The 16,383-nt window shown below is 40.8% G+C and overlaps 1 protein-coding gene across 1 annotated transcript in view; it reads right to left on the bottom strand.

Moving 5' to 3' along the window:
• Positions 1–16,383, bottom strand: part of grin2aa (glutamate receptor, ionotropic, N-methyl D-aspartate 2A, a) — a 158,216-nt gene that overhangs the window by 19,488 nt on the left and 122,345 nt on the right. Inside the window, exons 7-10 of the mRNA XM_031320850.2 lie at positions 13,405–13,576; positions 10,765–10,918; positions 9,459–9,584; positions 9,113–9,342 (exon numbers count right to left, since the gene is read on the bottom strand). Coding sequence (XP_031176710.2) covers positions 9,113–9,342; positions 9,459–9,584; positions 10,765–10,918; positions 13,405–13,576 — 682 coding nt within the window. The remainder of the gene's footprint in view (positions 1–9,112; positions 9,343–9,458; positions 9,585–10,764; positions 10,919–13,404; positions 13,577–16,383) is intronic.

Genomic DNA, 16,383 nt, shown 5'->3' with positions numbered 1-16,383 from the left:
CAGTTTCTCTATATTGCCCCAGTTAAATACTGGGAATCCAAATGCTTCATTCTTGAGATTGCAGTGTAAAAAAAGCAGTAACTAAAATATGTTTGACTTATTCATTTCAGTTGACAATGTACAACATAAATGTTGCCTTTATTAGAGCTTCAGCTGAGAGGCCACTTTTTTCCTCTCTCTCTTTTCTCCCCATCTCTAACAGAATTTATTTTCCTTTTTTTTTTTAAACTCTAGTCCGTGTACAGGTCAAGGGTTTTGCAGTAGTGTGCTTGTCGCTCCGGTAACAACCTACCCTCAAGCAGTGCAGTAACAAGCTGCCCTCAGTGGCAGAAACAGACAAACCCTATCAATTAAAAGTGGGTATTATGAGCTCCGCTCCAGACAGTTTGAGTTTGTTTGTGTGTCGTAGTACTGAGCAGTGGTTTTACTACATATTATTAAAAGAGTTCTGTAAAGTAATATTCTATGGCATTCCTACATGTCTGTTTTGCTTTACTTTTACATACAGTATTCACACAACACATAGTGACTCAACCTATAGGTGGAGCATGACATATTTTATTTGCATATTATAAGCACTGGTGTTCTATTCAACATCTAAACAAGTATGTATGTATACATATGTATGTCCAATTGTTGAATTGTTTATGTGAACTAGTTACATCATAAATGTATCTGCATTATATATATATATGTAAATATTTACGCATACTGTATCTGTCTGCACACATGTTCATCTCTATTGTATAATCAGGTCAGGGTGAGGGCGCGTTCATAAGTCTGCTGAGCATGAACTAGTGGTGACGTCACGCAGTGTGTGTGTGTGTGTGTGTGTGTGTGTGTGTCAGCATCCAAAGCGATAGCCCTGAGGAAACGCTCTCTCCTCACGCAGTCCTCTCTCTCTTTCCTCATCCTTTGTGGCTTTTTTAAGGTGGAGAAGAAGCTTTCCTGTCAGAAGAGGGCACATATGACACGAGGGACTGGGGAAATTCATATTGGGACAGAGCTCTTCTCTTGCTGGATAATATACCTTTTTTCACAGCAGACATTTTGACTTGTCATAGCAGGAAAAGCACAGGTGAAATTGATAACGTTAACGATGGCTTAGTTCCATTAAGTGTCCCTGTGAGCTATTCCAGTGAGCCAGCATGCACAATACCAGGGCCTCAGTGGAATGCAGCCATGATTATTTCTATTAAACACACCTGATTTCCTTACTATAACATATAAAAACGTATGCTGTAATAAAAAAAAAGGGCTTTTGAGAATTGCACCAGCTGCTGCTAATGAAAGCTTGATGAGAAAATGAAAGAGCAGGGGATCTGTGTTTCAGACAGTGGAGATAAGAGTACGCAGTGCCCTGCTACAGGGCCATGACTGACAGCAATGCCCTCTAGATATTGAGATTTTGTTAACAGGTGATTGAAATCAGCTCCCAACCTTTTCTAGCTCGAGATCCTGTTTTTTACGTGATTTTTTTTTTACTTTTAGGTTCAATTTTTAAGAGCATAGAGGGGATGTTTTGATGTATTAAATACAAAGATCCATTATAGTATATACTTTTAATACATTTTTTATATATTTAAAAATGGATTTATCTCACAATCTCATGTGGTGGTCAAGTGACCCTACATGCTACATCCTAATGCTGTTTTGTATATTACCTCAGCTCGCCCAGACGTATTCACCTCTCCTCTGTCCCATATGTCTTTTATTGCTCCTCTTCGTTCTTCGTTCTGCTCCTCTGCTGTTACCCTCTCTTTTTTATTAGGGAAGTTCCGCTGTTATATAAGCAAAGTAATGCCTTTTTTTGTATGTGTGTCTATGTTATGTGTGCAAGTGTGTGTGTGTGTGTGTGTGTGTGTGTGTGTGTGTGTGTCTGTGTGTATTGTGGTCTCTCGACTCTAGATTTCAATGCTCCTGTTTGCCTGTCCATCTCCGTCACATGCCACTGTGTTTTTCTACATGTGCGCTGTATCTCTCTTAAAGCAGCAGTCCTTGAGGTCCTTGTGTGTTTAGTTTTTATTCTTCTGTGGCTAAACAGTATTGTTGTGGTGTCACTGCAAAGTGTTGACTTGTCAATCAGCCTGGAGACGTTTTACCACAACTTTCTGTTGCTTAAGTTCGATTTTTCTTCTCAAACTTTGAAGCTGCTCTGCGAATCTGAAAGCAGTTTAAGAGCGGCCCTTTCAAAATCAATCCTGATATTGGTCCATGTGGTGGGCAACAATGGGTTTTTTCAACACGTTTGTATGTGTTCAGAGAGGCGTCTCTGCTCTCAAGGGCAGCTGTATCCAAAAGCGATTGTCATTGATTCCATGTCATTTTGGCGCATCGATCACACTACAGATAGAAGATGCATTTACCACTTTAGGCTCACCTCTATGTCACACTACAGGGAGAGCGTATAACTTAAAGAAACTGTACTGTAAACAGATGGCTAAACTAGTATAACAACATGATACTGGTGCCTAAACGAGCAGTTTAAACTTTAAACTGCTCGTTTAGGCACCAGTATCATGTTCTTTAAACTTTAAAGCATTTCATTAGTGGTTAAAAAGTGGTCTAAATGTTTTTTTCAGATTCATATTCATATATTATATTATACCTATATATTATATTATATATATATATATATATATATCATATTCATATATTATACTAAATATTTATTTTCAGGAATCTTTGCACATTGTTCAGAATAAAATTTTAGAAAATGTAATGATGTTATATCTAAACCAGCCCTCAAAATTTCATAAAATATCAGTAAATATTCATATCATTAGATATAAGAGGTTTTTTTTCTTTTAGATCTCTTCCAAACTGATGCATGTGGCCAGTTCCAAAACCTGGTTACTGCTGCCCCAACCCAGCACTTGCTGAAATTTTAATTTTTAAATTCTGAGGGCTAAAAACCTGCTCTACTATCAGCTGTTGAGAAACGAGAACAGGATGTCCTGTAAAGGGCCGGTGCTGTAAAGACAAATCACTGGTGGTTATAGAGCCTAAAATGCCACAGACCTGTTAACTGACTGCCCTCCACTTGCACATGAGATGACCTGCTTGGGAGACATGTTGCCAACAGCTCAGTATACATTCATTACTCCCTCTTCATAAAATATTAAAAAAAAACAGCTCTTCCTGCCATCACTAGCTTAAAAAATATTACAGCTTTGTCTATGTTATTAGCACACTAACACAAAGATGCCATACATTTTTTAAATGAATGATGGTGCTGTATGGTCACAAGGTATTTTTTGTCATTTATTTTTTCTTCCAGCTGGCCTGGACCCCCCCTATGTATGAGTGCTGTGGTCCATGTTGTCTGTATATATGTCTGAAATTGTGTTCATTGTCATTGTCCTGTCTTTTGTTGCTAAACATGCCACGTGATTCCTGCTGCAACCTAATATTCCCATGGGGACAATACAACAAACTACTACTACTTATGTTATCCAACCTCTTATTTTAGATGACAGTGGTTGAATGTGCTCTGCGTCTTCTGACATTTTTAGACTCAAAAATCACAGCTAAAACCACTGCGACATATAGTATTTTTGTTTGCAAGTGCTGAGAAACAGTGTTGGGCAAGTTACTTCCAAAATGTAATACATTATAGATTACTAGTTACTGTCATTTGAGAGTAATTAGTTATATTACAATATTACTGTCTCTGAATTGTAATGCGTTACACCACTTTTGCATTACTTTTGAGTTACTTTCACCAAAATAACAGGGGAAGTTTGATTTGGCAGCTAGCTTGTGAATTTCACCACTGGATCAATAAAGTCTCCTCTTTATCCACTTTAATACATCATAGATTATTCATATTTTGTATAATTAATATAAATGTATGTATGTATGTATAATGTGCAAAGTAACTAAAGCTATACAAAATAGATAAGTAAAACGTATAATAGGCAAGTAGGAGAAAATGAAAATACTCAATTAAAAGTATGGCATTGTTGTAAAATGTTTGTTTATAGCACTTCAATAAGAAATTCATGTTGTTTAGGTTAAAACACTCTAAAGGAAATGTTCATTTATAGTGTGATTAAAACTCATTATTAACATTATTTACAGTACTTGATTTACAGCTGATTTGTGAAAAGGTAGCCTACACAACCTTATTTAACAGTAATTTAGTTTTACTGCGAACCGTCACAGGAAGTGCTTTTATTTTGAAGTAGGCTACACAGAAGTTGTATGTTGTGTAGCCTACTCTTGCTAGCTTAGGGTTAGGGTTAGGGTTACCCTAACCCTTACTGAGAAGCAACATGTCCGTCAGGCTCAAGTTGTTCACTTTCTTATTTGTAAAACTGCAACATATTGAACAGTAAATGGTCACAGTAAAAGACAACATTTTTGGTCGTCATTCGAAGCCATTCCACTACAGGCAGAGTTACTCTCCACGGCTGATAAAATGCAATGATATTTACGTGTAGCAAGCCTCAACATTAATTCCCGACATGTTTATATCTGTCAGCCGCTGACGTACCGTCACCTGTTGGGACATACATGCTGTCCGTACCGTCTCTGGTTCTGGCTCTGACCACGGGAACAGAAACAGGACAGCTCACTTCAACGCAGTGTATTAACTCCTGAAAATAATATCCATCTCGCAAACGTATCTGTCTCTGCAGTCATCTCAACCACTGAATACAGCGACAGGAAAATAATACGGCTTTTTTTTTTTCCTGTGAAGAAATGTGTCGCGGTGTTGGTGAATTCTTAAAAAAACCAATGCACCACTAAATGTTGCGTTAAAATGCGTTGTAACTCGCGTTACTGAGATTGTAACGAGTATAATTTTACCGAAATTTAATTATTAATGCGTTATATTACTGCGTTACAGCAAAAAGGAATACATTACTGTAATTGCGTTACTTTTGTAACGCGTTACTCCCAACACTGCTGAGAAATTACAATAAAAGGACCTTTGACATATTTACTGGCATTTTGTTTCATTGTACATCTCCACATGTGGCAAACAAAGCTGTTGTATTTCCCCTTGCAAGTCCTAGTTTGCACAGGCAAGTACCAACAATGAGCCTACATTAAGCAAACTCTCTATGTCACAGAATAAACGTTAACATTAAGTGATATGAAAAGGTTGCTCAGCCTGATTCAAGACCTCTGAATCGCCACCCACATCACAGATTTTCTCGGCAATTCCAACATTGTGTGGTGATGGGGTGTGTGATGCATGGCTTAGTTTCTACATCTGGTTAGTCATTAATCGCAAAGGTTGGAGGTTCCACAAGCTCTCCCAAAGTGTCCTTAAGCAAGATGCTTAACCCCACTCGTATGTGCTGGGAAAAATGAAAGCTTTGCTTTGGAGAAAAGTGTCCATGAAATGTAAGCGGAAATATTCAAATACACCATTTTACTTAAGGAGAAAATAATACATTTATATTGCGTGAGAAAAACTGCATGGTTTTGCCACAAACTACATGTGATTAGCATAAAATGGGCATGTCTGTAAAAGGGTAGTCTCACTTTGTCTCAATTTACCCTGTAGAGATCTGAGGAGCAGTTAACCATAGTCCTCATGAATCCACAGGAGTTTAGAATTCCAACACAAAGAAAACGGACGGAAATTTCCTGCGGCACCGGAGCAATCCCGGAAGTGGAACGTCAAGGATATAGACTAGTAAAAGAAAGACTCGTGGGTACCCATAAAACCCAAATTTTTTTTATAGATATCTTGGGGTGAGAGGTCAAGGGACCCCTTCGAAAATGGCCATGCCAGTGTTTCCCTCACCAAAATAGCCTATTTAGAAAGGGCAAATAAATAGTTATTTGCCCTTTCTGGCAAGCTAGACATGTCATGGCTGGTACCATGGATGCCATAGGTTATCTACTTTCATACAGTATAATAGCAATATCTCTACTCTACCAGCCCACCACAGCCTCTTAGGCCTCCTGCACACTGGCTGCGTGGCGTGAGCGTGGCGTTTCTGTTGCGTGCCAGTTGCGTGGATCCATTTTTGCGACACAACTGAAACATGGTGTTACGACGTCATACATCCATGGTTGATGCTTCACGCCCCTGACCGGCAGCTAATTGGACAAACGTGTCACGTGGGTCTAGTTGCTCGAGAATTTCAAGCCACTGTCATGGCGGCTCGGACGGAATACAATCTCATATATTATGAAAATAGTTCACCGAAACGTGTTTCTGAAAACATTTTAAGCGAGAAATGGGCCATACAGTTGCTGAATCTGTCTTCATTTCAGATCGACAAATGTCAGTTTGAAAATTTTTCGTCTACTTCTACTGTATAGTCGCGTCGCGTTCAACGGATTCATTTGCATAAAGATGGGCATTGGCCAGCTTTTTGACGCGCAGCATTTTTTCAAATGCAGCGCCGCCTTCCCGGAATGCTTTGCACGTTGAAGTTGCTTGACGTCACCCGTAAGAATAGAGTGGAGCGCGGAGCAACAGAAGCGGACAAATGGATCACCACTGTATGTCTTTGCACACCAGAAACGTGTCTGACGCGGCGCTGCTGCTAGCCTTCCCATTTAGTTTCACGTTGATAAAATGAAATGTTCAAAAATAAAATAAATATATACTTATTTGATTACAGCAAAGACAACGTCGGCAGTATTGACGGCAAAACAGGCTACAGAATATTTCGTTCTGTATTGACAGATGCAATATTTGAAAATCGATAATTATTTATTATAATGTTTTTTTTTAATTACGTTTATATCTGCATTTATGTCAAAACCTAGAGACTTTCAAACATCAAAATGTCATTTATTAAATGTATTCGTGTCAAAATGACATATAAACATCTTTTCGTATTCTAAATTGCCTGGAAACACTTCCAACACGCTTGCGTGTCGCGTAAAAAATAGGCGTCAGTCCTATTTCTAGCATGCACGCATTTTTGAGACGTGCGTGTCACGCAAGCTCTGACCTGTTAACATGGGAGCCAAAATAAAAACGGACACGCCACGCAGCTGACACGCTCACGCCACGCAGACAGTGTGCAGGAGGCCTTAAACACAGTAATGTCAGCCGGGAGCGTTGCGGGTCTCATAGGGCAGTTTTAAATATAATTCACTGACAGGCATCTCGATGGGGGGCTTCCTCCATCATTTTGCACAGATAGCATTGTCCAGCCTCGCTCAGCATATCTTTCTGAATAGCCATATGCCCTTTTTGTCTGCTTCCTTTCTTCCCTAACCCTCTCTGTCTTCCCGAATCCCCTTGACTTCCTCCCCCCTCGCGCCATTCCTTTCTCCCTTCCTCAGCCGTCAACTTGGCCCATATCTGTCCGCCTGTTGTCTTGTACCATCTTGTGTGTATTGGCCTCTCGCTATTCCTCAGTCACCCTCCTGCCAGTTTCTGTACCCCTTCTTCCATCCCTCCCCCCCTCTCTCCTTCTGCTTGTTGTCAAAGCCCTCTACATCAGTCTCAAATGCTCTCTTCTTGGAAGCATCTCCCCCATACCTCTCTCTCCTCAGGAACTCTCTACCCTTTTGTCTTGCTTTTCTGTTCGATATCTCTACATTTGGTCTGACCTTTTCCTTTCATTTTTCAGCCTGTCATCCTCCTCCTGCATGGCCACCTTTTCTACTTTCATTATCTTCCTTTTCTTATATTCTTATATTTCAGTGTGTATTATTATTATTTTAACCACATAGTGACAACAGTGGTATGACAAGCAATGCCTATATTCAAGGAAGAGATTTGGATTTTTAATCTCGAAACCTTTTACCTACAAAAGTCCATGCTGAAGAAGTAGAAGAACACTCTTTCTATAGATGGTATGAAATTAGGCTAATTTTAGTATAGGAGAACCACATTTTGGAAGAATTTAAGACCAGAAATGTGAATATGTGTGGAATATTTCACTTCAAAAATGTCTTGTTAGGTCATGTATACTCCACAGTATACATGCCAAATCTAAATGGTTTGAGCAAAGCAATCCAAACACAATTCCAAATACTTGCATTGTAGATACTGATCCTGATACCAACTGCTACTGCTATTATAGTTGTTGATGTGCATCTATGTCTCTCTATCTACACTCTCCTCTCACTTTCGTAAATGTATAATTTTGTCATTTGGAATGTTTATACTGTAATTTCATTATGCTGGTCTGTTCTGTACACACGGCAATTGATCGTCTGTGCATCCTGGGAGAGTGATCGCTCCTCAATTGCTCTCCTGAGGTTTATTCCATTTTTTCCTGTTAAGGTTTTTTGGGGGGGGGCATTTCTCCTTGTCCAATACATACAACAGAGGGTATTGTACAGATTGTAAAGCCATCTGAGGCAAATATGGTGATTTGTGACATTGGGCTATATAAATAAAGTTGACTTGGCTTGACTTGGATACAAATGTGTAAGTAATTCCTTTTTGTTTATGGACTTTAATGGATTTTCTGCACTTCCTATACAATGCCAGATGTTACCAGCAATATTGTAATTACATGTAGAGGGCACTTGAACTGCTATATGAAATGTCATGCATACACTGCAGCATTTGTTACATGACACATTTACTCTTCTTACTGCTGTTGCAGCAAATGCATCTCTATACTGCTTGGTTTCTAAACACTAAAAAGCGTGCCCAATTTTATTGACAAGTTTGCAACTTCTGAAAAAGTATGCACAACAAGTAGTGTTTATTACTGTTACTGTTGTAGTGTTTAGAGAGTGCAGAAAGGTTGGAATAAATTTGTAACAAAATTGTGTATTAAGCAATATGAGTTTGTTATCTTATTATCATTTTTTACCCTCTGGATTTTGAAAAAAGCGGGACTACAAAAAAAGTATGCCAACATATAACATACCCAGTGTAAGTGTGGGTGGGCTATAACTTACAAAACTAACTTCATTACTGACAAACAACCCCCCATTAAAGCAACACTAGGTAACTTTTCCCGCTTCGGGCCCCCTACAGGTTGGAAGCGGAATTGTCCATTACATCACATTGTCCAGTTCATTCGAACTACAGATCCACTACCCGAACTGGCAAACTTGCATAATGTAATGTAATGGACAATTACGCTTCCAACCTGTAGGGGGACCAAAGCAGGAAAAGTTACCTAGTGTTGCTTTAACAAACTACTTCCCATTTTTTGTCCATTACCTTGTTGTCGGAAAGCCCGGTGACTTGATCAACAAACTCCTCCTGGATCATGAAGGCAGCCAGGTTGGCAGTGTAGGAGGCCAGGAAGATGACAGCGAAGAAGGCCCACACAGACACTATGAACTTACTGGTAGTTCCTTTAGGGTTCTGCACTGGCACAGAATTGTTGAAGACCAGACCCCACAGCAGCCACACAGCCTTGCCCATGGTGAAGGAAGGGCCATGAGGGTCTGAATGAAGGGGAAAGATTAGGAAAAAGAGAGAAAAATGGTTTAGAGGAAGATGAGAACATATCAATTTATAGATAAGAATACTGCCTTGTGTGTGTGATAATGTGCATGCGCACCTCTTCCCTGCGCCAGGTTTCTGTTAAAGCCAAGAGGACTGATGTATTCAAACATGAAGACAGCCATTGCAGTCACCAGTAGGAGCATCACAAACATCATCACCCACACTGATGCACTGAATGGCTCTGAGAGAAAGGAAGAAAGGAATAAGAGGACAGGGATTAACTAATAACACATGTTAGAATAAATGTTTACATTTTACACATCACTTTTTCTGATTTGTGCTCACTCACTGTCTTTTCATGAACTGAATAAATAAATCAATTATATATACACAGACACAGACACAGACACACACACACACACACACACACACACACACACACACACACACACAAGTAGAGGAAAGAACTGCATGGATAACAAGCTGACTACTGCATGTTCACAGAGCTCCAGCATACCCCACACACACACACACACACACATACTTGCATATACACAGGCACACCTCCTATTTGACAATGTGGAGGCGCACAGTATAGGAAGGCCTGGTGTCAGCACTCCTGTCCTCCCTCTGAGCTCACAACACTACTGCAGAGATTAAACTCTGCTCTAATGTATGGGAGAGCACTGCTGGCACAATATGTGTGTGTGTGTGTGTGTGTGTGTGTGTGTGTGTGTGTGTGTGTGTGTGTGTGTGTGTGTGTGTGTGTGTGTGCGCGCGTTGGCAAGCAGCCATTATAGGGTATTCCTGCTAAGCCCTTATAATTGCCACTTTCACAGCAGTAACTACATGCTGCATACATGTCAGCGTGCGTGCGTTAGTGCGTGCGTGCGTGCGTTAGTGCGTGCGTGTTTCTCTCTGCTTTTATGAAATTGTGCTGGTTAGTTTTTGTCTGTGCTTGTGTCTGCCATAGAGTGTGTGGCTTCATGTATGTATGTATGTGTGTGTGTGTGTGTGTGTGTGTGTGTGTGTGTGCGTGCGTGCCTGCGTTGACGCCTAAGCACTATGCATAAAATCAACGTGACTGAGCAGCCATAACAGGGATATCCATGGTCACTCAAGTTAAAATCCTGCAGTTAAGTCCCTCTCAGGTAAGTGAGAGTCATTGTAGCAGGAAGCAGGAGTCAAGCCAAATCCCTCGGATGAAAGAGCAAGTATTGACAGCGGTGTAACCGAGCTGAATTGTGTTGTCAGCTCTGTATCTCAACACACACACACACACACACACAAAACAAAACAAAACAAAACAAAACAAATACCATTCTACACTCACACAAACCGAAAAAAGCAAACAAGACAGATATTCCTCTCCCTCTCTCCTGAGTCCAACAACAAAGCAACAGTTATTCTCTGACAGTCACCTAGAAAGGCTGACGGGGAGACCGTTCCGTTGCTACGGGAGACCATGACGCTGATCCCGGTTTCCACGAACGGGACGGAGAAATCGATGACCTCAGAACGCTCCTCATTGATCGTCAGAGATCCGACGGCCATGACGGCTTTCTTATAGACCACCTTTGGAGGGCGGAGGAGAGGGAGGGCCGCAGGGTTAAAGGGAGGGAGGAAGGAAGGAAGGAAGGGAGGGAGGGAGGGAGGGAGGTATGGATGGATGGATGGATGGATGGATAGATGGATGAGGATGGGGAGTGATCAGTGATGAAGAAAGAAAGACGAGTGAGGACGGGGAGAGAGGAAGAGATAGATGTTGAGGAGGAGAAAGATATGGACGGAAAAAAAGAGAGAAGGTAAGATTTAAATTTTGAGGAAAGGAAGATAGGTAGATGAGAGGGAAGTCAAAAAAGAGGAAGGTGAAAACAGAAGATGTAAAAAGAGTGGGTGAAATGGGAGAAAGTAGGAGAAAGGGGTATGGATAAATCATAAGTAAAAGGGAAAATGGTCAAAAGAGGGACACAGGAAAAGAAGAAGAATGTTTAATCATTGTGGAATTCACTGGTTTTCCACATGTGAAAGGCAGTCGAATGAAATAAGCAATTAAAATAATCAACACAACAGGCTCCTGAATCACACTGCGTGTTCAGATCCCAGTTCAGTCTTCATACTGACTGGCACTGATCCTTAAAGGTGAGCATTACATCCTAAAAACTGTGATAATAATGGAGAAAAAAAACTCCTGTTATTGTCTTCAGTAGTCTACTAATTGCATGCAATCTCTGCAAATTAACAATATCTTTCATGATAATACTTTAAAGGTCCCATGGCATGAAAATGTCACTTTATGAGGTTTTTTAACGTTAATATGAGTTCCCCTAGCCTGCCTATGGTCCCCCAGTGGCTAGAAATGGTGATAGCTGTAAATCGAGCCCTGGGTATCCTGCTCTGCCGTTGAGAAAATGGAAGCTCAGATGGGCCGATCTAGAATCTTCCCTTTATGACATCATAAGGGGAAAGGTTACCTCCCCTTTCTCTGCTTTGCCCGCCCAGAGAAATTGGCCCGCCCATGAGAAAGAGAGAGACATCATGGATTGCAAATAAGCAACGTGGCAGTTGGTCAAGACCACACCCCCACCCTCCACCTTGCCCCCCCCCCCCCCCCTCTCCTCCTCAATAGCATTTAAAGCTACAGACACAGAAATGGCACATACTAAGGAAAGCTTATTGTGGGAATGGCTCGTAGTGGCTGTAATTCTGCACCAAGGCTGAATTTCGGGAAAGAGACTTCAGATACAGTATTAGGGGACCACTAAGACCTATATAAAAGAGACTTCAGATACAGTATTAGAGGACCACTAAGGTCTATATAAAAGAGACTTCAGATACAGTATTAGGGGACCACTAAGACCTATATAAAATAGACTTCAGATACAGTATTAGGGGACCACTAAGACCTATATAAAATAGACTTCAGATACAGTATTAGAGGACCACTAAGGCCTATATAAAAGAGACTTCAGATACAGTATTAGGGGACCACTAAGACCTATATAAAATAGACTTCAGATACAGTATTAGAGGACCACTAAGGCCTATATAAAAGAGACTTCAGATACAGTATTAGGGGACCACTAAGACCTATATAAAAGAGACTTCAGATACAGTATTAGGGGACCACTAAGGCCTATATAAAAGAGACTTCAGATACAGTATTAGGGGACCACTAAGGCCTATATAAAAGAGACTTCGGATACAGTATTAGGGGACCACTAAGGCCTATATAAAAGCATCCAAAAAGCAGCATGTCATGGGACCTTTAAAAACTTTAAACTAAAATAGGTCTGAACAGCTGCCAAATCAACACAAGAGTGTGGACTTTATTGACTGCACACAAATAAAGTTTTTAATCCCAGGCTGATGAATGCCAGATGAACTTCAACTAATGAATAAAATAATATAGACAGCAATAAAGTGTACAGTCTTAAAATGAACTCTGGGACTTTACCTTCAAGTTGAAGCTGGTAATTGAAGATATGCAGAACACTTGTCTGCAGGAGTAGCTAAGATTTGTTTACTTTCTAAGCATTGCCAGTTGGTGCCAAAGCCTTATAGCTGAACTCCTTTCCCCACACTGTTAAAGTTTTGCAAAGTCAACAATTAAAGCTCTTTTTTGGAACATAAGGAACAGGAATATCCTGCCATGCAGACATCTGTAATTTTTTCTCAGACTTTACTTGGATTTCAGATGTACTACAATCTAAAAGTGAAGAATGATCGTCAATACTCTTATCATGACACGCTCCTTCACTTTCTTATGGTGCCACACACAGATAACTGTGCACCGCTACTTCCTGTATATTCAAGTCATAAAAATAAACAGAGCTTAAAACTGGATACATATTCCCATGTGAATTACATCTGATTTTCATGATGAGCTCAATAACATAATATTATGTATATATTCTGATGTCTGCTTGCACACACATTTGGGGGCCATCTGATATTGACCTTTATTGAGCGAACAATGTTTCACAATTAGCTGAATCACAATCACAATCTCTCTCTCTCTCTCTCTCTCTCGTACACATACACATGGAGGTTTCCCTTACCTCTCCCACCATCCCATTCCAGACATTGTTGATCTTCTTGCCATGCTTGCCATTGGTTACCAGGTACAGGTCATAGGTGAACTTTACATACTTGGCAATCTTTTTCAGAATATCGATGCAGAAACCCTTGCAGCACTTCTTGATGTATGTCCCACCAGCCTCTGTTGTGTTGCTAAAGAAACACAAACAAAATGCACATATCGTCAGGTGATGAGTTCAAACAGCAGCTGCTTCAACCAATTATCAACTGCGGTTTAGTGTCTGTGACAGAAAACCAGAGAAATGGCACAGCATAGAAGATTTCGTGGCCGTGTTAATCCAGGTCGATGTTTTTCTTCTTGCTTTATTTCCACCTTTATAAACCATGTATGACTGAAGAACAAGCCACTGTTTGATTCTCTTTCCATTCTACTTGGTAAACTTATATGAATGCACCAATAAACAAATATCAGCCTGGGACTTTTTCACCTTCAAGTTCAGGTCATTTTGACATCAGAAAACTTGGAAAGTATACTCCCTCCCTCCTTCTACCTCTCAGTCTCTCTAGAGAAGGAGGTGTATGACGGCACTGCATCTGCAAGCCTTGTACCATCTGTGTCTATGAATTTGAGAGCAGGGGAGTTCAGACAATGTTCACACGCACACACACACACACACACACACACACACACACACACACACACACACAAGCGTACATCAACTTTCAGCCACCTGGGACTCTCATTTAACTTTTAGATGTGTGCTAATTAGGAGAAGATAACCTCGTCCTTTAGTTTAACAGCGACCTGGACACAAACTTGATGGAAAGAGAGAAAAAACAAACACATCCGGTCGTGACTCTGCAGTTCCCTTCAGAGCTGAAACTCACTCACTTTGGAGGAATTCTGTAGTGTGTTGAAAAAACAAAAGCCAATTCTTGCCCCAAGTGCAAACCCCTGCATTACCCTCCCTAGTCGCCATCGATCTGTCAAACGAATGTCACCCCGAGTCGAGTGGCATCCTTTCCTGTCCTCAAACTGGAAAGGAATTCACTTTTTGTGGTCTAATAGTTTCACACAACAGAGAGCATGTTAATTTGAAAAAGCCAGGCGCTGATCTGTCGGCAGTTGTGAATTACTTTTTGTGAACTGTTGCGAAACCACCCATGGTGGTTTTCTACACATATATATATATATATATATACGATATAACTAGATATTATCTATACCAACTGTTTCTGATATAGCTGAAAAAAGCAGGAAATGGGATCGGTGTTAATAAAAACAGAAACAAGGACAACTGAGTCCAGTTTCTGGCAGGTTCAGCTGGTGGGGGCAGTGACAGAGCATATAGGCCAGAAACTGTAATAGCCGCATTCATGAACACAGTGTACCCATTTAGGCAGGCCATGATACAGTTCCAGCAGTGAGAGCATGTGATGTTATGGAGGCTGCTTGTGAAGTTGCCAGGCCAACTTGATATAGAAATGCTACAGGGCCCGAGGGACCTCCAGAGAGGGCGGTTTGGGTATCTGTGTGACTGTGTTGTGTTGAGTGTGAGTGTGGCTTGTTCTTAGGCCTAGCCTGGATGAGTGAATTTGTGGTTCTGCATGCATGGATAGTCCTCCATCCCCCGATCCAACCCCCGTTACGACTCCTCTCACTCTGCCTCTTTACTTCCCTCCATCTATCCCTCTTTCTCCAAATGGACACTACGGATGCTTGAGATGGAATTGCGCTGTGGGAGAGAGGAACGCGCCCAGACGCATTGGCCTGTGAGTGAGTGGACATGTGGCAACAGAAAGTGTATATGAACTTGTGTGTGTGTGTGTGTGTGTGTGTGTGTGTGTATATGTGTTCCTCCTTGGAGATACTTTATCCTCCGCCCTACTTCACAGTCATTCTGGATGAAAATCTCTGTTAGCCTCTTCCCTAGGATCCTATTACCACTTAATCAGCTCTGTTTGTCTGTGTATGTGTGTGTGTGTGTGTGTGTGTGTGTGTGTGTGTGTGTGTGTGTGTGTGTGTGTGTGTGTGTGTGCGTGTGTGTGCGTGTGTGTGCCTGTGTGTGCGTGTGTGTGGTAAGGCTGACACAAAAAATTGAGTATACATGCCAATATTACTGTGTGTCCGTAAGCGTGTGTGATTGTGTGCATGTTACAGTGGAGAGAAATAATATTAAATTATCTACAAACCAATTACATGCTTTGATTTAGCAGCACTCAAGCCACTAAATGACACACACACACACACTAAGCCACGCTCACTGTGTGTATGTATATACTTTAGAAACTTAGTATAGCAAGTGGCTAGCAGTATTTGGGCGTTAGACAGAAAATTGGTAAGGAAGGAAGTAAATTGCTGAGTTCAGCAGTCGCCTCTATTTTCTGGGGGAGGAAAGAAGCTGCTGCATAGATTGCACATTGCACCTCTTCCCATGCTCATGAGAGAAGCAAGAGAGAGAGAAAGCAACACAGAGCAGCACAGCGACTGTGCTGAAGGAAACGGAGAATGGATGATGTCATTTTGACCACCTTCTGATTACCCAATACATCAATGTCAATGTCATTGTGTTGGACATTAAAGGAATACTTTCCCTCCAAAACGATCATTTATATGTCAATTACAGAAACTGTGGGACCTAGAATTCCTAAAGGAATCTTTTTTTTTTTTTTCTCGAATGTCCAAGAATACAAAAAACTGATTAAAAAAATGGTAATTTACTTATTTCATCACATTGCATTTAAATATCTTGCTCATTCTTGCTTAGCATTTTAAATTGATAGTTGTTGACTATGTTTAGCTAAGGTTAAGCGTTATGCTAAGGTGCAGTGGGCTATTGTGTAACTGATAATATACTGGATATTGATAAATAGGTTATCGTTTCAAAAGTGATGAAACATCGCTGTGACTTTTACTGTTGATCCACATTTTCCAAGTTGTTGCTGTTTTTCACTCTTAAAAGCAACACATGCTACAGTCCATTGACCTGAGGATCCTC

Source organism: Sander lucioperca, chromosome 21 (assembly GCF_008315115.2).
Source record: "Sander lucioperca isolate FBNREF2018 chromosome 21, SLUC_FBN_1.2, whole genome shotgun sequence".
NCBI classification, from domain to species: domain Eukaryota; kingdom Metazoa; phylum Chordata; class Actinopteri; order Perciformes; family Percidae; genus Sander; species Sander lucioperca.
Note: the sequence above shows the minus strand (reverse complement) of the source record. Positions and strands in the feature narration are given on the sequence as shown.